This window comes from Oryctolagus cuniculus, chromosome 1 (genome assembly GCF_964237555.1).
Source record: "Oryctolagus cuniculus chromosome 1, mOryCun1.1, whole genome shotgun sequence".
NCBI lineage: Eukaryota > Metazoa > Chordata > Mammalia > Lagomorpha > Leporidae > Oryctolagus > Oryctolagus cuniculus.
Window position 1 is genome coordinate 68,372,230 of NC_091432.1, and position 22,556 is coordinate 68,394,785.

At 42.0% G+C, this 22,556-nt stretch overlaps 1 protein-coding gene and 1 pseudogene across 26 annotated transcripts in view; one reads left to right on the top strand and one right to left on the bottom strand.

Moving 5' to 3' along the window:
* The window catches only part of LOC100349807 (glycerophosphodiester phosphodiesterase domain-containing protein 4), a 176,317-nt gene that overhangs the window by 130,066 nt on the left and 23,695 nt on the right, over window positions 1–22,556 (bottom strand). For 18 of the 26 annotated variants that reach the window (XR_007921200.2, XR_007921192.2, XR_007921199.2 and 15 more), the window contains 3 exons: window positions 12,830–12,955; window positions 8,962–9,158; window positions 2,095–2,198 (listed from right to left, as the gene is read on the bottom strand). Coding sequence is in view for 19 of the 26 variants with exons in the window: in XM_051850671.2 (XP_051706631.1) it covers window positions 2,095–2,198; window positions 8,962–9,144 (287 nt within the window). In the remaining 7 variants the exon portion in view is untranslated. Of the gene's footprint in view, window positions 1–2,094; window positions 2,199–8,961; window positions 9,159–12,829; window positions 12,956–13,241; window positions 14,738–22,556 lie in introns of those variants that run through there. The other 8 variants (XM_051850624.1, XM_051850631.2, XM_051850626.2 and 5 more) reach the window with 3 other exon arrangements.
* On the top strand, window positions 16,656–17,452 carry LOC138850080 (ER membrane protein complex subunit 4 pseudogene; annotated as a pseudogene).

A 22,556-nucleotide genomic window follows, 5' to 3' on the forward strand; every position in this document is an offset into this window, starting at 1 on the left:
TGTAGTGCTGGCATCCCATATGGACACCAGTTCGAGTCCCAGCTGCTCCACTTCTGATCCAGATCTCTGCTGTGGCCTGGGAAAGCAGTAAAAGATGGCCCAAGTACTTAGGTCCCTGTACCCGCGTGGGAGACTAGGAAGAAGCTCCTGGCTCCTGGCTTCAGATTGGCACAGCTCTGGCCATTGCAGCTAATTGGGGAGTGAACCAGTGGATGGAAGACCTCTCTCTTTCTCTGCCTCTCCTTCTCTCTCTGTATAACTCTGACTTTCAAATAAATAAATCAATCTTTAAAAAAATAGCAAAGTGAGAGTATTATAGTATTTTCATGTTATATTTTGAAACCATTTTAATGATGTTCTTTAGGAATTTTAATAATTTTAAATGTTTATAATTAAGTAAAAATGGAAGGCAAAACAACAGGTATAGTAGGAGCCACAGCTCACTAGGCTAATCATCCACCTGCGGCACCGGTACTCTGGGTTCTAGTCCCGGTTGGGGCGCCAGTTCTGTCCCGGTTGCTCCTCTTCCAGTCCAGCTCTCTGCTGTGGCCTGGGAAGGCAGTGGAGGATGGCCCAAGTGCTTGGGCCCTGCACCCACATGGGAGACCAGGAGGAAGCACCTGGCTTCTGGCTTCAGATTGGCACAGCGTGCCAGCCGTGGCGGCCATTTTGGGGGTGAACCAATGCAAGGAAGACCTTTTTCTCTGTCTCTCTCTCTCACTAACTCTGCCTGTCAGAAAAAAAAAAAAGCATAGAAAAAAGGCTGCAAATTATATATCAATTGATTATTATTTAAAAATGTGGCTTAGTAGGTATTAACATTTGTAATGACAATAATTTTACTCCTAATTGGGTAGAATCAATTGTACTTTACTAAAAAAAAAAAAAAAAAAAAGGAAAGAAAGAAAGAAAAGTAAGATTCCAGTACCAGCTGCTCTGCTTCTGATTCTGTTTCCTGCTAATGTGCCTGGAAAGAATCAGAGGATGGCTCAAGTACTTGGGATCCTGTTACCTATCTGAGAAACCTGAATGGAATTCCTGGCTCCTGGCTTCACCCTGGCCTAGCTTTGGCTGTTGCAACCATTTGGCAAGTGAACAAGTGGATGTAAATTTATCAGTCTGTCTCCACTCCTCTGTTACTCTGCCTTTCAAATAAATAAATTTTTTTAAAATAATACGTCTCAGGGCCAGCGCTGTGATGTAGCAGGTTAAGCTGCCGCCAGCAGCACCAGCATCCAATATGGGTGCTGGTTTGATTCCTGGCTGCTCAACCTCCAATCCAGCTGCCTGCTAATGCACCTAGGAAGGCAGTGGAGGAGATGGTTCAAATTGCTGGGCCACTGTACCATGTGGGAGACCTGGAAGAAGCTCCCAGCTCCTGGCTTCAGTCTGGCCATGCTCTGGCAGATGCAGCCATTTGGAAAGTGAACCAGAGGACAGAAGATCTCTCTCTCTCTCTCCTCCCTCCTTCCTTCCCTCTATAACTCTACCTTTCAAATGAAATAAATAAATATTTAAAAATAATAAGTCTCATACTCAAATATAACCTTCTCTCCAAAATTCCAAATAATGAATAAAATTTGCTGCAAAATTAGAAGGCATGAGGTCAGAAAAACAGTAAGGTCCAGCAGCATGAGTTCAGCTATGAGAAGGTTCTGAGACACAACATCTGTCCTTGTGTTCAAAGTGCCAGAAGTCAGCTAAGAACAGAAGGAGGCAGCGGAGGCTGTCAGATAAGCAGAAAACTCAGAGTTCAAGGACAGAGATCATGAAGTCCAACTGGTGTAGGTATTAGAGAAACAGAACAGGGAACAGATGTCAGGGAATCATTTTCTGAGAAGGAATGGTCATTATATGAGATACAGATCAAGTGTGAAACGAAGCACAGGTAGAGAGAAAGTTTAAACAGGCTAAGGTGCTAAGCATTCTGCTTCTGCCCGAGTCAGGCCTCTCACCCACAAGCTGTGTAAAAGTCCATTGTTGTCCACCTTCCCTACTTGCCACCAGTTTGCAGTCTGAGATAAAATTCACATGGCTATCAGACCAAAGAGTCCTTACTTACATAAATGAAAACACAAAAAGAAACTTACTTACCAGTCAAGGTCAAAATATTCATTTGAGAGTTCTATCCACATGAACAGCAAAATCACAGATAAGACAAATGAAAGGACCAGCAACACAAAAAAGACTTGCTCTGTCTGGGAAGAGAAAGAACTCTATGTTAGCTCCATTTATCCATGTTACCTCAGCAATGTCTGTATACCCTGTCAAAGGTCAGGATAGACACACTGCCATGCTTTACCCTCCACAGGCTGTAGGATCACTCTTTTTCTATTTATTTACCCCTACTGAAGTTGTATATGCCCATTTATTAAAATATACTGAACTATAATTAGCTGTTCATGTTTGTATCTGACATTACATTGTTTTTACTTGGAAGAAAAAGAACTTGTACAGCCAATCTCTATATTGACAATATCTAGCAGAGTGTTTTGGATGTAGCTTGCTCTCAACAACCATCAGCTATATCCACTCAATTGCCATCCACCAAATGTTTGGTGTTCCATTCATGAATTCACTCACTCATCATTCATCAGTTCATTTAGTCATTTATCTACACAATTATTAGTGGAAAGAGGAACCAGAGTTAGGGAATAAACTTTTTTTTTAGTATCTATTTTATTCCAGTACAATGCTAGGAACTTCACAAGCCACTTTGGTTGATTTATTTCTCATAAGAGCCATGTAAGTTAGGTATTGAGGTATTGCTAGTTCATTTTGCAGAAGAAAACTCAAGAGAAGTAAAGTAATTGGCTCAGATCACACAGCCAAAAAGTGGCAGGGGCAGAAGTAGAACCCAGATCCCTAAGGGCTAAGAGCCAGGATGGAAGGTCTTTATGGAGTAAGTATTTAAACTAAATCTTGACAGCAATCCTCATCATTGAAAAATCAAAAACAGCCATGCCACAGAATTAGATTTGGGTTGCCATCTGAGTGACCTTAAAAGCCTTCCAGGGCAGTGTTGTGGTATATTGGGTTAAGTTGTCACCTGCAAATGCAGGCATCCCATATGAGAGCCAGTTCGAGTACCAGCTGCTCCACTTCTGATCCAACTCCCTGCTAATGCACTGGGAAAGCAGCTGAAGATGGTCTAAGTACTTGGGCTCCTGCATCCACATGGGAGACCCCCAGATGAAGCTCCTGGCTTCTGGCTTCAGCCTGGACCAGCCTGGACCTTGTGGCCATTTGGAGAAGGAACAAGTAGATGGAAGACCTCTGTCTCTCTTTCTCTCCCTCCCACTCTCCCTCCCTTTCTCTCTAACTCTTTCAAATAAATAAATAAATTTAAAAAAAAATAGACATCCTGGCCGGCACCGTGGCTCAATAGGCTAATCCTCCTCCCACGGCACCGGCACACAGGGTTCTAGTCCTGGTCGGGGTGCTGGATTCTGTCCCGGTTGCCCCTCTTCCAGGCCAGCCCTCTGCTGTGGCCTGGGAGTGCAGTGGAGGATGGCTCAAGTCCTTGGGCCCTACACCCCATGGGAGACCAGGAGAAGCACCTGGCTCCTGCCTTTGGATCAGCACGGTGCGCCGGGCACGGTGCGCCGGCTGCGGCGGCCATTGGAGGGTGAACCAACGGCAAAGGAAGACCTTTCTCTCTCTCTCTCACTGTCCACTCTGCCTGTCAAAAAAAAAAAAAAAAATAGACATCCTAACTCTTTGGGACAGTTTTTAATCTGTTAAATCTGTCTAAATTCTTTTATTTATTTATTTTTATTTGACAGGTAGAGTTATAGACAGTGAGAGAGAGAGACAAAAAGAAAGCTCTTCCTTCCGTTGGTTCACTCCCCAAATGGCCACCATGGCCGGCACTGCGCTGATCCAAAGCCAGGAGCCAGGTGCTTCTTCTATGTCTCTCATGCGAGTGCAGGGGCCCAAGGACTTGGCCATCCTCCACTGCCCTCCCGGGCCACGGCAGAGGGCCGGACTAGAAGAGGAGCAACCGGGACTAGAACCTGATGCCGATATGGGATGCCGGTGCTGCAGGCAGAGGATTAACCAAGTGAGCCACGGCGCTGGCCCCAAATCTGTCTAAATTCTAAAGTTACTGTGAGAAGTAAGAATAAAAAAAAGTAAAACACAGAAAGGTCATTTCAACAAGGTAAAGAAAAATGGTACAGGTATTAGAAACTAAACTACAACTCTTGGAGTATAAGGAGGATGAAGAGCTTCAGATTTGACTCAGGCCTCATACATATTCTCTGCACAAAATCTGTGTGGACTTTTTTAGAATTATTTTTTGAAATGTGCAGAATGAAGAGAGACAGAGACAGAGAAGGAAGTAGTCTTCCAGCTGCTGGTTCACTCCCAAAATACCCTCAAAATCCAACACTGGAACTAGACTCAAGCCAGAGCCTGGAACTCAACCCAGGTCCTACCTGAGTGGCAGGGACCTAACCACCTGAGCCATCACCTGCTGCCTGCATGGACGCACATTAGCAGGAAGGTGGATGGAAGCAGAGCTGGGACTTGAACTCACGTACTCCAGTATGTGCCATGGGCATCCCAAGCAGAGTCTTAACTGATAGGCCAAATGCCCACCCATCTGTGGACTTTTAGAAAGATGCACCAGATAATGTCAACCCCTTGCTCAAAACCCTCCCAGAGCTTACTACTGTAGTAGAGTATTATCCAAATTGAAATTCATGGCCCACAAGGTCCAACCTGATTGGCCCTTGCACATCCCTGACCTTATCCTATTCCATACTCTGACTACACGTCTAGCTGTCAGTCATACTGCCTTTCTTCTGTTTCTAGAACACAAATTTGTTCCCATCTCAGGAACTTTGTATTTGCTGGCTCTACTACTTGAAAAACTTCTGACCCCAGATGTATCCACAACTGGAAACAGATCAAATAATGCATTTTCAAAAATGTCTCTAACCACCCTCCCAATCCAGTTTCTAGTATTTTTTTCTACTTTATTATCTTCAAAGATCTTATTACTATCTGAAAACATCTCTCTTCAATTATTATTTATTACCTAATTCATCACACTAAAATGTAAGCTGCAGGAGGACCAGAGGCCTTAGCTGTCTCAGTTACCATGGCATATACAAAGTGTTCATTAAAATGTTTGTGAAATAAAGCCGGCGCCATGGCTCACTAGGCTAATCCTCCACCTTGCAGCGCCAGCACACCAGGTTCTAGTCCCGGTTGGGGCGCTGGATTCTGTCCCGGTTGCCCCTCTTCCAGGCCAGCTCTCTGCTGTGGCCAGGGAGTGCAGTGGAGGATGACCCAAGTACTTGGGCCCTGCACCCCACGGGAGACCAGGATAAGTACCTGGCTCCTGCCATTGGATCAGCGCGGTGTGCCGGCCACAGCGCGCCAGCCGCAGCGGCCATTGGAGGGTGAACCAAAGGCAAAAGGAAGACTTTTCTCTCTGTCTCTCTCTCTCACTGTCCACTCTGCCTGTCAAAAAAAAAAAAAAAAAAAGTTTGTGAAATAAATTCATTTTTACTTTCTGATTCTCACTGTTGCTACCTTAAATCAAAATTTTTCTCAAGTCTCTTCATTTATAGGACGAATTTAAAACATTTTAGCTTGACATAAAGATAATTTATCATTTGATGAAAGTATTTCTTCCCAAATCATACTTCTACTATTTATTCACTTGTGCCAAAATGCAACATTGGAAATTCATTTTTCATATAACAAATCACTGTGCTTCCCTGTGTCTGGACTCCTGATCATCTTATTCTCTATACCATTTTTTTTTTTCTTATTTGAGAAGTAGAGTTACAGACAAAGAGAAGGACAGACAGACAGGTCTTCCATCCACTGGTTAACTCTCCATATGGCTGCAACTTCTGAGCTGGGCTGATAAAGCCAGGAGCCAGGAGCTTCTTCCACGCTTTCTCACATGGCTAAAGGGCCCAAGCATTTCTGCCATCTTCTACTGCTTTCCCAGGCCATGGCAGAGAGCTGGATCGAAGAGAAGCAGCCAGGACACGAACTGGTGCCCATATGGGATGCCAGCAACACAGGCAGAGGCTTAGCCCACTATACCACAATGCCAGTCCTCTATACAATCATTTCTACATGTTTCTTCCACAAGTCACTGACTTCAAAAAACTAACAGCAGCAGCTAACATGAGTGCTGATCTTGTGCCAAGCCCAATTTGAAGTGTTCCCCATATATTACCTCTTCTATGCACCAAAAATGATTATTATCTCTATTATTTTAATGCAAAATCTGATGCACTGGGATGTTGTGACCTACTCAAGTTCCCACAATGGTAGAATTCTAAATTTAGAGACAGTAATGAAGCTACAATTTGAATCCAGGCTGTCTTTCCTCAGGACGTAAGATCTTATTAGAACTTACACTATATGTTATATTCCTTCCTCTCAGCAGACAGGACCCTAGAGATTTTTTTTTTTTTTTTTTTTTTTTTTTTGACAGGCAGAGTGGACAGTGAGAGAGAGAGACAGAGAGAAAGGTCTTCCTTTGCCGTTGGTTCACCCTCCAATGGCCGCCGCGGCCGGCGCGCTGCGGCCGGCGCACCGCGCTGATCCGATGGCAGGAGCCAGGAGCCAGGTGCTTTTCCTGGTCTCCCATGGGGTGCAGGGCCCAAGCACCTGGGCCATCCTCCACTGCACTCCCTGGCCACAGCAGAGGGCTGGCCTGGAAGAGGGGCAACCGGGACAGAATCCGGCGCCCCGACCGGGACTAGAACCCGGTGTGCCGGCGCCGCTAGGCGGAGGATTAGCCTAGTGAGCCGCAGCGCCGGCCGGACCCTAGAGATTTTAAGTATTATCTGGTTCAATTCCTTACCTTAGAGAGGTTTAGAGTTATCACATAGCCAGAACAAGGACAGAAGGGCAGACCTAGAATTAGGACCTATCCATATTCCCAGGATCTGGTCCAGCAATTGTTCTATTTTAACACATTGCTCAAATGCCACTTTTTTCCATGAAGCCTCTCTATTCCCTCTGTACCCTGTCCTAATACCTAATACCTCTCCTGTGACTTACTATCTCATCCCTACATAATAAATATCCATTGAGCCTATCTGCTTGTCTCCATCTTTGTCTACTCTAATTCAGGCCACCAATATCTTTTACATGAATACTGTTATTGCTTTCTCTTTGAAGGCAAAGAGATCTCCCTGAATTAGTTTTGTTCATTCCACTATATTCTCCACACAATATCATTCCAAAATAGAGCTCATATTATATCATCTTAAAATCTTCAGGGACTCCAGCTCTCTGCTATGGCCCGGGAGGGCAGAGGAGGATGGCCCAAGTGCTGGGGTCCCTGTACCCGCATGGGAGACTGGGATAAAGTATCCGGCTCCTGGCTTCGGATCGGCACAGCGCCGGCCATGGCGGCCATTAGGGGAGTGAACCTAACTCTCTGCCTAGCCAAAAAAAAAGAAAAAAATCTTCAGGGACTCTTTATTTCCTTTATTGCAGAGATCAAATTCTTAAAACCACACAGTATCTGACCATCTTCCTCTCTAACTTCATTTCCCAACACTTCTGTACTCCTATCTGCTCCATCAAAAATAAACCTTCCACAATGTCTAAACTTACATCTTTTAACTCCTTCTCCATAACATTTCTTCCACACTATTTTTATCTATACTATTCTTAATCACTCTTTACCTAAATAAAATTATCTTTGGCCCCTTTCTTATGTCTGAGCAAGTGCCCATACACACAATTCTATAGCTTCTTGCTATACTTGCCTTTTCCCTCTGTAGACTATGAATTTCTTGAGAGCAAAAGCTGTGCCTGAAACACTTTTGTTTTCCCTAGCAAATAGGACAGAAGCATCTGGGCAGGAAAAATATGAGGTCAGACTATCATGTCTAACATGTCTGCCTGCTCTAGGGCAGTCTACCGTCACCCAAGCTTTTCCTTGGGTTTCTCACTTCAGACATAAGAAATATGAAATCCAGGACTGTTGCTGTAGCATAAAAGGTTAACAGCCACTGCCAGCAACACCCACATCCCATACTGGCCCCTGTTTAAGTCCCAGCCACTCTGCTTCCTATACAGTTCCCTGCTAATGTGCTTGGGAAAGCAGTGGAAAATGGTCCAAAGGCTTGGGCCCCGCACCCATGTGGGAGACCAGGAAGAAACTCCTGGCTCCTGGCCTTAGCCTGACCCAGCTCCAGCTGTTACGGCCCTCTGTAGAGTAAAACAGTGGATGGAAGATTGATCACTCTTTCTCTTTCTCTCTCTTCCGCTCTCTCTCTTTGTGACTCTTCCAAAATAAATAAATCCTAAAAAAAAAATAATAATATTGGGGCTGGCGCTGTGCAGCACCGGGTTAAAGCCCTGGCCTGAAGTGCCGGCATCCCATATGGGTGCCAATTCTAGTCCTAGCTGCTCCTCTTCCGATCCAGCTCTTTGCTATGGCCTGGGACAGCAGTAGAAGATGGCCCAAGCCCTTGGGCCCCTGCACCCACGTGCGAGAACTGAAGGAAGCTCCTGGCTCCTGGCTTCAGATCAGCGCAGCTCCGGCCATTGTGATCATATGGGGAGTGAACCAGTGGATGGAAGACCTCTCTCTGTGTCTCTACTTCTCTCTGTAACTCTGTCTTTCAAATAAATAAAATAAATCTTTAAAAAAAAAAAAGATTCAGGCATTCCTGTAATCCCTACAGAGAAACAACTAATTGCACCCAAACTTCACCTTTTCAAGGTTTTCTGAATGCATATATGTAAAAGTAAGAAAAAAGGAAAGAATAAAAGAAAATAAATACATCAATTGCATGTTTCAGGAAGTTTAACTTTGGCTCTAGAATTGATGCAGTATTTTTATGGAAGAACTGGAGCCCCAGAACCTACAGTCCTGGAGACTCTAATGAACCTTCATAGAGCCAAGGACCCGTCTCTGCTCCTCATATCGGAGAATGTACAGCATAGATCCTCCCCATCTCTCTGTACCCGAGAATGGCAACATGATCCAAGTTTGGTTTTTTCCCACTGTCTGAATTTCCAGTGGCAACTGTAGCAGCCAGTAAGGAAGGTGACATAGGATTTGTGGTTGAAGATTTTTTCGGTCCATGAACTGTCCTTTTCCGATTTTCTTCTTTTTGTGGACTCAATCCTGCTAGCCTTCTTAGGCATGATTCACCCTTTTGCTGAAAGAACAAATGAAATAATCAGGATCTAGAATGGCTCCTGTTAATGTACTCTATTGTATCATTCTACTTTATTGTATTCTATAGAAATTTTTAAAAATTTTATATTTCTGTATTTATTTATTTGAAAGGCAGAGTGACAGAAGGAAAAACAAGGAGAGCTTCTATTCATTGGTTCATGCCCCAAATGGTCAATGGATTAGGTTGAAGTCAGGAGCCAGGAATTCCATCAAGGTCTGTCATGTGGGAGGAAGGGTCCAAGCAATTGGTCATTATCAACTGCCTTCCCACACTCACGAGCAGGAAGCTGGATTGGAAGCGGAACAGCCAGGACTCGAGCCAGCACTCTCATATGGGATACCAGCAGCACAAGTGGCAGCCCAACTAGCTGTGACACAATGCTGGTGTCTCTATAGAAAATCTGAGCAAAGATAGATGAATTAAAAAAATTTTTGAAATATCATTTACAATCATCAATAATCTATTGGATTGGGGGAACAAGAACGGTGTTTCTTCCTACCTTCCTGCTAACTTGCTGACTGCTGCAGCCATTGGTCCATTCTAAGTTTACTTTTCTCATCTCTAAGTTGGAACATTCATGATAAACCAAAAGGAACAATAAGGATTGTACTTACCTTCCCACCTTAAGTGACTAAAAAAGTGGAGAAATAAAAAAAATTAGTTTTCAGATATTAGATAACAGACAGTGTAGGTTAGCAAACCTTAAAAGGGGAAACAAAGGTAGTGGGTATGATTAATTACCATTGACAGTCTAGTCAGAATAGCCAGAATAAGGTACCATGAAGGAGAATAAAAGTGGAGCTTGGCAGTCTTCCTAAACTGAGCATACAGAAATTTGGGAAAAGCAAGGGTTTCTCCTGCATCTCCCTGAGTCTCTAGCTGAATAATGACCAGTGCATGCCCATGAATTTATCCCAAGCTAGAGAAATAAGAATATAAAAGAAGATGATAAAATAATCTCTAAGGCTCAGATAAGGCTAAGAATAATTGTTTCCTGTGGGGAGCAACTCAGACTAGACTAAGTTACTGGAATTAAGACTTATTCTATGCATCTGCTCTCCCACAATATAGCGCTGGGAGAGGAGTAAACAACTTCTACACAGCTGCCTCTCGCCAATTTGATTGAGCTGCAGGAGCTGATCTTGCTCCTGATTGGAGGAGAGCAGCGTGCTCAGCGTGTGGGTAGCAGAGTTGGGATTGGTGGAAGAGGACTATAAAGGAGGAGAGAGACAACATGCACCAGGAACATCTAAGGGGAACATCTGGATAACATCTGAGCAGCCCCTGAGAGAGCCGGCCGGCGGTGTGCTGCTCCCCCGCGGAAGCGGGGAAAGTGGCGGGGGAGCCGCCCTTCCACGGAGGTGGAAGGGACGGTAGCCAACCCGGGAAGAACCAGCAGCAAACCCGGGGAGGGCCGAGCAGACAAAAGAACAGCGCAGGGTCCTGTGTCATTCCTCCACGAAGAGGGGGAGCGACAGTTTCCGCTGACCAGAGAAAAAATTCTTCTAACACATGAGGCATTACGCAGCACAATCAGAAAGATTAGGCCTACATTAATGGTTGCTATGGTGCAGTCCAAGGAAGCTTATTGCTGAGCATCAAAAGAATCAAAGCATTTCCAAGTATGTGGAACAAAGCTCAAGAGTAAGTTTTTAAAATACAAGGGCCTAGACCAGCGCCGCAGCTCAATAGGCTAATTCTTCACCTGCGGCACCGGCAGCCCAGGTTCTAGTCCCGGTCGGGGCGCCGGATTCTGTCCCGGTTGCTCCTCTTCCAGTCCAGCTCTCTGCTGTGGCCCAGGAGGGCAGTAGAGGATGGCCCAAGTCCTTGGGTCCTGTACCCGCACAGGAGACCAGAAGGAAGCACCTGGCTCCTGGCTTTGGATCAGCGTGGTGCTGTAACTATACTCCACAGGTTTAAGAATATAGAGAAAAATAACAATATTAAGGACAGATCTGAAATATATATTTTAAAAACCTAAATTGAACTTCTAGAGATGAAAAGCACAGTATCTGAAATAAACAATGTACCTCTAGGGTTGAAAATAGAATATGCAGTGTAAAAAAGAAGACAACTTAAGAATTTTAAAATTTAAAGGAGCAACTGAAACCTGTAGAGCAACTATAAATCATCTAATATAAATATGGAGGCAATGAATGAGAAAAGAGTAAAAAAGAGATGGAAACAATATTTGAAGAACAGCTGAAAAAATTTTTCAAACCTGATGAAAACTATAAACCTACAGACCTAATAAGAAGCATAACAACCTCCAAGGAAAAGGAACACATAAAATCTATAAGACACATCATAATCAAGCACAAGAAATAGACTATCTCAAAACCAGAGAGAAAAAAATTACATGTAGAGAAAGAATAATAACTTCACATTCTTTCAAGAATAATATCTTGCTGAAACCAATACAAGCCAGAAGACAACAGAGCAATTTTAAAAGCAAAAAAACACAAATTCATCTGGAATTCAACACTTGGTAAAAAAAAAAAAAAAAAAAAAAAACAGCTTTAAAAAAATCAAACTAGGACCCAGCACTGTGACGCAGCAAGTTAAAGCCCTAGTCTGTAGTACTGGCATCCCATATGGGCACCGGTTCAAATCCACTTCTGATCCATCTCCCTGCTGATGTACCTGGGAAAATGGCCCAGTACTTGGGCCCCTGCACACCCAAGGGAGACTGGAAGAATCTCCTGGCTCCTTGCTTCAGCCTGGGCCAGCCCTAGTCATTGCAACCACTTGAGGAGTGAACCAGAAGATGGAAGACCTCTCTCTCTCTCTGTCTCTTTCTCTGTAACTCTGCCTTTCAAATAAATAAATCTTTAAAAAAAAAAACTAAACTTTGTAGAAAGTCAAAACTGGAAGAACTAATCACTAGGTGATTTATACCATAAGAAATGTTCAAGAAAGTCATTCAATATGAAGGGAAAAATGTACCAATGGAAATATTTATTCACAAAAGGAAATTATATGGGAACAATATCTAAAAGGCCAGGAGTACAGAAATAAAAATTCCAATAATATTCCTATACTTTATGTGATTGATACTCTATTTGAAGGCAGGCTCTATTCAGCTAAATATGTATACAATACTTTATAAAGTAACCTCCAGAAAAGGGGGTATACAACAAGCCAGCAATGAATACAAAACACAATTATAAATGCTACTTAATTCATCCAAAAGAAGGCAGCAAAAGAGACTAATAAGAAACAAAGAACAGGGGTCAGTGCTGTGGCATAGCAGGTAAAGCTACCACCTGCAGTGCTGGCATCCCATATGCGTGCCAGTTTGAGTCCTGGCTGCTCCACTTCTAATCCAATTCCCTGCTAATGTGCCTGGGAAAGCAGCAGAGGATGACTCAAGTCCTTGAGCCCCTGCACCCATATGAGAGAACCAGAAGAAGCTCCAGGCTCCTGGCCTTGGATTGGCCCAGTTCCAGCCTTGCAGCCATTTGGGGAGTGAACCAGATGATGGAAGACCTCTCTCTCTGCTTCTGCCTCTGTGTAACTCTGCCTTTCAAATAAATAAGATAAATCTTAAGAGAGAGAGAAACAAAGAACAAATAAAACACAAATTGCAAGGTGGTAGATATAAACCCAAACATAGGAATAAACAAATTAGATGTAAGTGATCTAAATACCTGAATTTTTAAAGGTAGATATTTTCAGTTGGATCTAGAAAAAACAAGATCTATTCATTGTACATAGATGCAGGCTTGACCCATGTGGCTTGCACACTGCTGGGATAGTAGGGTGATGGCGCTCTTCTGCAAAAAGCACCAGAGACAAGTTTCAGTTAACATGTCCGCTTTATTAATGACCACACACACTTTTTAAAGGGCAGGCGGAAGGGGCCTAATTAATTCAGAGCAACACTAATTCTATAGGATAGAACTGATATCGGCGCCCCTATGCTTCTCCAATCAGCTTGAAGGTCACATAGCTAGGATAGCTTTCCAGGTGGTTCTAATGGGCCTGGGACATACGTGGGAGTTGTTTACCTGATTGGCAATTACAGGGCCATTTAACAGGGAGCAGAGTGAGGAAAAGCACCTGGGGCTCCCGCCACCTGCCAGCAGTCAGGTTGTGGGCTCCTTCCCGGGAGGCCTGGTGTGCCATGCCCTCTCAGCCTCCTGCATGGTCAGGGCAGGCAGACTCCCCATCAGGTAGAGGATCACCCACACATAGGGAGAGTATCCAAGATGAGTGAACAGTGACAAGCTGCAGCCACAGAAAAATACTAGAAAAACAAAGGAAGAATTGTGTTCTCAGGGAACTGATTGAGAGAGTAAGGTAACAGAACAGCGGAGAGACTGTAACTCAGAAAAGACAGCAGACACACTGCCGTCACCAGTTGTTGCCACAGCACCTAAGCTAGGGGCACACATCCAAGGAATGCCATCTTTCTGGGAAAAGGTAAGAAGTGTCAGCTCTCATCACTGGCAACCATAACTGCAGGGGAATTTTTTTTGAAAGATTTATTTATTTGCAAGTCAGAGTTACACAGAGAGGGAGAGAGGGAGAGAGGGAGAGAGGGAGAGAGAGAGAGGTCCTCCATCCAATAGTTCACCTCCCAAATGGCCGCTACGGCCAGAGCTGCGCTGATCCGAAGCCAGGAGCCAGGAGCTTTCTCCAGGCCTCCCATGCGGGTGCAAGGATCCTAGGGCCTGGGCCATCCTCCACTGCTTCCCCAAGCCAAAGCAGAGAGCTGGGTTGGAAGTGGAGCAGCCGGGTCTCGAACTGACGCCCATATGGGATACCGGCACCTCAGGCCAGGGTGCCAACCCACTGCGCCACAGCACCAGCCCCACAACTGCAGGGTAATTTGACAGTCCCCACTTACATGAAGACTAGCTTGAGGAACTGTCTGAGGTCTGAACAACTACTTTGCTCTGAAAAGGGAAGCCACAGAGCTCTCTCCCTGAAAAGTGCCAGACTTAATTTTCAGTAGAGCCACTGCTGACCACTATTCTGATATAAGGAATAACATGCACTCCTGCTGCTCCCAGAAGCCACCAGAGCCAGATACATGACACCTTCCCAGGCAGAGAGAATACCCCCTGAAACCTACAACTGTGTGGAGTTCTGGGCATACACCTACGAGCTGTGCTCACTCTGTATGATTTGGGGGCAGGTGGAGAAGTTTCATCGGCTCTTGAGACTAGTACCAGCAACAACCCATAACAAACTAGACAGGGTGGCTGGTGTTGTAACATAGTGGATAAAGTCACTGCCTGCAGCGCCAGCATCCTATATGGGTGCTGATTCAAGTTCCAGCTGCTCCACTTCTGATCCAGCTCCCTGCTAATGTGCCTGAGAAAGCAGTGGAAGATGGCCCATGCTTGGGTACATACCCACATGAAAGACCTGGATGAAGCTCCTGGTTCCTGGCTTTGGCCTGGCCCACCCTTGACCACTGCAGTCATCTGGGGAGTGAATCAGCAGGTGGGAGATCGCTCTCTCTCTCTCTCTTTCCTTCTCTTTCTTTTCTTTTCTTTTTTCTTTCTTTCTTCTTTCTTTCTTTTCTTTCTTTTGTTCTTTCTTTGGTTCTTCCTCTCTCTCTCTCTCTCTCCTTTCCTCCCTCCCTCCCTCCTTCTCTCCATAACTTTGCCTTTAAAATAAAATAATCTTTTAAAAAATTTTTGACAGTACCAGAGCTGAGGAAGTTTCCTCTGTAATTCTTATCTCATGGTGTTAGGAACCCATGGCACAAACCCCGGTATCACCCTTGCATGCTGCATGGAAACTGGGGGAAGTTCTGTCTGTGCCTTATGGTGCTGGGACTACTGATGTTGATATTACAATCTCTGGAGTAACTTACAGTCACTCTCAGTACCTGGAGAGCTCTATCTGTATTGTTCTGCTTCAGGCAGGTGACTATGACCATCTCAACACAACTAGTTCTCACCCTATGAGACCTAGAAGTAATGACCCCATTGCATCCTGTAGTACCAAGTTGGTGACAATTAATTATGGTTTCCTTAAACTCATTAGAATCTACCTGTTGAAACCCAGGCAGAGCCTGCTTGCATGCCACTTCTCTGGACCCATACCTGCCAGTGCGAAATCTCAAGGATATCTTGTAGTCACCCTATAGAACTGTAGCAGGGTCCCCTTCACATCCCCCAGTTCTGGGAAGAGGGCTTTTGATGTACAATCCGCATCACCACTTTCCTAGAAAGATGCAGGGAAGGTCCCATCTACATCACACAGTCATAGAGCCACAGTTATCAGTTTCAGAAACCCCAGCACCACTCACGCTTTTCCAACAGGATAAGAAGACAGCCCCCTCAGTATCTCTCAACACCAAGGGCAAGTCTCTGGCTATTACAAACCCTAGTGTGACTTCAATGTAGGGACATAGAAAACATTAAGAATCAAGGAAGTATGACACCTCCAAAAGAAAACAGTTCTCCAGAAATAGATCCTGAAGGAAATCTATGAAATGCCTTAGGAATTCAAATAATTATAAGGAAACTCAATGTGATATAAGAGTATACAAATAGACTTTAAAGAAATGAGGAAAACAGATGATATAAAAGAAAAATTCACTAAAGACAGAAATCAGTAAAAAGATCCAAACAGGAACCAGCATTGTGGTATAGTGGGTTAAGTCACCACCATCCTAGATCAGAATGATGGTTTGAGTCCTAGCTGCTCTGCTTGCAATTTACTTCCCACAAATGCACCTGAGAAGATAGTTGATGAGAGCCCAAGTACTTGGCCCCTGCCATCCATGTGGGAGATTTGGATAGAGTTCCAGATCTAATGATGCATCTCAAGGACTTAGAAAAACAAGAACAATCCAAATCCAAAATTAGCAGGAAGTGATAAATATTAAGGATCAGAGCAGAAATAAATTAAACTAAAAATTTAACACAAAAGAACAACAAAACAAAAAGATTGGTTTTGTGAAGATAAACAAAATAAACCTTTTGACAGACTAACAAAGAAAAAAGAGAAAAAATTCAAATATTAGAAATGAAAAAAAGCAAATATTACAACTGATACCAATGAAATAGAAAAGATCATAAGAAACTATTATGAACAACTATAAGCTAACAAATCATAAGACCTCAAAGGAATGGATACATTCCTGGATACATATAACCTATTAAAATTAAATCAGGAAGATACAGAAAATCTAAATAGACCAGTAATGAAGAATGAGATTAAGGCAGCAATTAAAAGTCTCTCATCAAAGAAAAGTCTAGGACCCTGTGGACTTACTATTAAATTCTATAAGACATTTATAGAGGAACTAACTCCAATATTTTTCAAACTATTCCAAAATATTGAATAAGATAGAGCTCTGCCAAACTCTTTTTATGAGGCCAAATCACTCTAATACCAAAACCAAAGTCACAACACCAAAAGAAAACTACAGACCAATTTCTTTGATGAACAGATATAAAAATCTCAACAAAATACTACCAAATTAATCTAACACTACAACAACAAAAAAAATCATGCATCACAGTCAAGCAGGATTTATCCCAGAGATACAAAGGTGGTTCAATATTCACAAATCCGTAAACATCATAAATCACATAAACAGACTGAAGAACAAAAATCACATGATCATCTCAACAGATGTGGAGAAAGCATTTGATAAGATTCAGTATCACAAGAATTGGCAGATGCCAGTGGGTCTGCAACACAAGTTTGGTTCAGGAGTTTCCCAGTTTTAGGAAGCAGTTATTATCATGACAGCCCAAGGGAGCCTGGTCATGAACTGAGGGTAGAACTTCAAATGGGCCACTGAGCTAAGTAGGCCTGGAGGAAACAACAGGGACTGAAGTAACCAGGGCAGTGGCCAGGGAGACTCACTGCATCCAGTCGGTTACTTGGACAAGCAAGTGCCTGAGTACTATGCAAGAGACAGATGAGACCTTGGTATAGAAGCACTGCTGGGTCATTGCCTCAGGTCCCCTGAAACAGATTCCTATGAACCTCTTCATCATTTATACATGGCAGGCAATACTATCTCCATCTTTCCTTTATGATGGTGTGTATGATTGCCTGGTGACCCATTCAAGCACTTATGGCCATTTCAGCCACTTTAAAGATTCTAGGAATTTAAGCCCAGAAAACTTTTCAAGGTTTTGTGTATCTTAATGGGAACTTGATGGGTTTGGAATTAGCTGGTGACAGGTGCCAGTCTATGGGATTACTGCGTACACATGTATCAGAGTTGTTAGCCTTCATTGACCCCCACCCCCACCCCTGAGAGGGAGTTCAGTGATGGAGGGCTGCTTTTGTGAACCTGAATAAGAAGTACCTAGCCTATGTATTTATTTCTCATCGACATCCTTCTTTAAGCTCCTAAGCACACCATTAAAATAATCACTCATGTTGGAAAGAACCAAAAGCTCTCTTCTCCCAGGTGAGATCTCAGAAGGACAATATGCATATTACTATCATCACAAATAAACTATACCACAACTCCTGACTGAAAATAATGCAGAAAACTGTGCATTTCCAGCATAGAGCAAAACAACAAATGTGACCAGAACTCTAAGTGAACTAAAGAACAGCTGCTGCTAAATCAATAAGCATAACAGCATCTCCATTAAATAAGTTAAATGGTTGAAAACAATACTTTTAAAAGGTTGTACAGGTTTGCTTTAAATCTATTAACATCTTAACATTTCTTAACATTTCACTTCTTTTTAACACAAGTTGTGACACAAAAATACTGTTGGAGACACTTGTGGAATAAACTAATGCCCAATTCAAATTATACATGATGAAAAGAGCTAAAAATAAAGACTCAACATCTCTTCATTATAAAAAAAAAAAAAACTCCACTAATTAGCTATAGAAGAAACATATCACAAACTTTTAAAGGCTATATATGACAAACCAACAGCCACTATCATCTAAATGGGGAAAAAGCTGAAAGCATTTCCCCTCAAAACTGGAACATGATATGATATCCACTTCCAACACTCTTATTTCAATATAGTACTGGAAGTATTAACAAGTATTAGCAAACATCGGGGCTGGTACTGTGATGCAGCGGCTTAAAGCCCTAGCCTGAAGCAGGGCTAGCACCCATGGGAGACCAGGAAAAGCACCTGGCTCCTGGCTCCTGCCATCGGATCAGCGCGGTGCGCCGGCCACAGCGCGCCGGCCGCGGTGGCCATTGGAGGGTGAACCAACGGCAAAGGAAGACCTTTCTCTCTGTCTCTCTCTCTCACTGTCCACTCTGCCTGTCAAAAAATAAAAAAAATAAATAAATAAAAAATAAAAAAAGAAAAAAAAGAAAAAAGAAAAAAATAATAAATAAATAAAATAAATCTTTGTTTAAAAAAAGCAAACTTCAAAATCAGAAAGGGGAAAGTCAAAATATTCATGTTTGCAGATGACATGATGTTATACATGGAAAAACCTAAACACTCCACCAAAAACCTTAGAATTGATAAACCAATGGTTACAAAATTAACACACAACAAAATAATATTTTATATAACAATAATGAAGAAATTCCTTTCACAGTAACTACAAAAATCAAATTTTTTAAAATTTCTAAAATGAAAATTATAAAACACTAATAAAAGAAATCATAAATGACACACAAAAAAGAAGATATTCCTTGCTCATGGGTTAGAAAAATACAATTTAATGTCTATACTATCTAAAGCAATCTAGATCAGAGCAGAAATAAATGAAACTAAAAATTTAAAAGAACAACAAAACAAAAAGATGCAATCCCACTCAATTGCAATTTCAATGCAATCCCAATCAAAATAACAGTGACATTCTTTATAGAATTAGAAAAACAATCCTAAAATTCACATGGCACCACAAAAGACTGAAAGAAGCCAAAGTAAATCTGAGCAAAAGAAAATCAACCTGGAGGCATCACAATACCTGATTTCAAAGCATACTACAAAGCTATTATAATTAAAAGAGCATGGTACTGGCATAAAAACTGGCAAACAGATCAACAAAACAGAGAGTCCAAAAATTAATCCACATACATACAGCCAATTGATTTTTTTCAACTTTTATTTAATAAATATAAATTTTCAAAGTGCAACTTCTGAATTATAGCAGCTTTTCCCCACATGACCTCCCTCCCACCCACAAACCATCCCATCTCCCACTCCCTCTCCCATCTCATTCTTTATCAAGATTCATTTTCAATTAACTTTATATACAGAAGATCAACTTAGTATATATTAAGTAAAGATTTCAACAGACTGCACCCACACAGGAACACAAAGTATAGAGTACTGTTTGAGTAGTAGTTTTAGTGTTAATACGCATAGTACAACACATGAAGGACAGAGATCCTACATGGGGAGCAGGTGTACAGTGACTCTCTTTGTTGATTTAACAATTGACACTCTTATTTATGACGTCAGTAATCACCTGAGGCTCTTCTCATGAGATGCCAAGGCTATGGAAGCCCCCTGAGCTCGCCTACTTTGATCTTATTTAGACAAGGCCATAGTCAAAGTGGAATTTCTCTCCTCCCTTCAGAGAAAGGCACCTCCTTCTTTGATGGCCCGTTCTTTCCACTGGGATCTCACTCACAGAGATCTTTCATTTAGTTGTTGTTGTTTGTTTGTTTGTTTGTTTTTTTTGTTTTGTTTTTTGCCACAGTGTCTTGGCTTTCCATGCCTGTGAAACTCTCATGGGCTTTTTAGCCAGATCTGAATGCCTTAGGGCTGATTCTGAGAACAGAGTGCTGTTTAGCGCATTTGCCATTCTATGAGTCTGCTGTGTATCCTGCTTCCCATGTAGGATCATTCTCTCCTTTTTAATTATATCAATTATTCAGCCAATTGATTTTTGACAAAAGTGACCAGAATATACACTGGAGAAAGGATACTCTTCAAAAAATGGTGCTGCCAAACTGGATTTATCTATACATAAGAACAAAATTAGATCCCTACCTCTCACCATATACAAAACTCAAAATGGATCAAAGACCTGAGACTATGAAATTGCTAGAAGAAAATATAAGAGAAACACTTTAAGACACTGGTGTAGGTGATGACTTGGTGGATAAGATACTCAAAGTACAGAAAACAAAACAAAACTAAACAAATGGGATTATATCAAACTCAGAAGCCTCCCCATGGTAAAGGAAATAATCACTAGAATGAAGAGGCCTGACAGAATGGGAGAAAATATTTGCAAGCTACTTATCCAACAAGGGATTAATATCTAGAACATATCAGATAAGAATCAGAGAACTCAGAGGGCTTCCAAAGCCTTGGAAACTCATGACCGGAGCATAGGGAGACTACTGATGCCATAGACAGGAGTGTCAATTGGTAAAGTCAACAACAGGAGTCACTGTGCACTTACTCCTCATGTAGGATCTCTGTCCTTAATGTGCTGTGTATTGAGATTTAATGCTGTAACGAGTACTCAAATAATATATTTCACTTTGTGTTTTCATGGGGGTGCAAACTGTTGAAATCTTTACTTAATGTATACTAAACTGATCCTCTGTAAAAAAAAAAAAAAAAAAAAAAATTATCAACTCCCAACTTGACTTTCACTGGGATGAAACATGACAATAGGTCTGATCTGATTTCATCATCATTTAAAAAAAAATCATCTATTATTTTTCACTTTATGTTTCTGTGTGAGAGCAAACTGCTGAAATCCTTACTTAATGTATACTAAGCTGATCTTCTGTATATTAAGATAATCGAAAATGAATCTTGATGTGAATGGAAGGGGAGAGGGAGTGGGAAAGGGGAGGGTAGTGGGTGGGAGGGACGGTATGTGGGGGAAGCCATTGTAATCCATAAATCGTACTTTGGAAATTTATATTCATTAAATAAAAGTTAAAAAAAAAATATCTAGAACATATCAGCAACTCAAAAACTCAATTAAAAAAACACAACTAATCCAGTTAGGAAATGGGCAAAAGACCTCACTACACAGTTCTTAAAGGAAGAAATACAAATGCTCAACAAATATATGAAAAATGCTCAATATCACCAGCAATCAGGGAAATGCAAATCAAAACCCTTACCTCTGCCAGAACAGCTTTATCTGAAACACAGATATGTGTGAGAATGCTCGTGAGAATGTGGACAAATGGGAATTCTTACACACTGCTGGTGGGAATGTAAATTAAAACAAATATTGTAGAAAACAGTAGATATTTCTTTAAAAACTAGAAACAGACTTGCCATATGATCCAACAATCCTACTACAGGGTATATACACAAAAGACATGAACTCACAATATCAAAGAACAAAGAGATACCTGCCCCATCATGTTTATAGCAGCACTGCTCACAGTCACAAAAATATACAATCGAAGTGTCCAACATTAGACAAATAAAGAAAATGTGGTGTATTTAGATACACACACACACACAAAATGGAGTATCATTCAGCTATAAAAAAAATGAAATTCTATCGTCTGCAGCAAAATGATTGGAGCTGGAGGATAGCATGTTGAAAGAACTGCAGCTCAATAGGCTAATCCTCCGCCTGCGGCGCTGGCACCCCAAGTTCTAGTCCCGGTCGGGGCGCTGGATTCTGTCCTGGTCGCTCCTCTTCCAGTCCAGCTCTCTGCTGTGGCCAGGGAGTGCAGTGGAGAATGGCCCAAGTGCTTGGGCCCTGCACCCGCATGGGAGACCAGGAGGAAGCACTTGGCTCCTGGCTTCGGATCAGTGCGGTGTGCTGGCCGCAGCAGCTATTGGGGGTGAACCAATGGAAAAGGAAGACCTTTCTCTCTCTCTCTCTCACTGTCCACTCTGCCTGGCAAAAAAAAAAAAAAAAAAAAAAAAAAAAAAAAAAAAAAAACAACTAAGCCAAACACAGAAAGATAAATACCACATGTTCTCCTTTATATGTTGGCTAAAATTAAAAGGAAAAAAAAAAAGAAATGCTTGAGTGAATCAGGTACGCTGCAAATACAGTGTTTTGTCAAACTCTACATACTATTATAGTTTTAAAACATTTTATAACTATTTTAAAATTTACTTTGAGTGAAATTGAACATCTTTTAGCTATTGTGTTTAACTGCCTATTTTCCTACTGACTATGGTCTTTTTTTATTTTTTATTTGTTAAACTGTCTATTTAGTAGAGCCAATAAGCCTTTGACTATAATGTAAGTTGAAAATAAACAATTAAAAATATAATTAAAAATACACAGGTTAATATTAAAAACATGGAGTGGGCATATGGTTTAGCAATTAAGATGTCTGCAAGTATTTGGAGAGTGGATCAGCAAATGGGAGCATAAATGTGTTCTCTCTAATTTTCTTTAAAGATTCACTTATTTATTTGAAAGGCAAAGTTATAGAAAGAGAGGGATGGAGAGACACACAAAGCAGTCTTTTATCTGCTGATTCACTTCCCAAAGTGGTCCCAACAGCCAGGG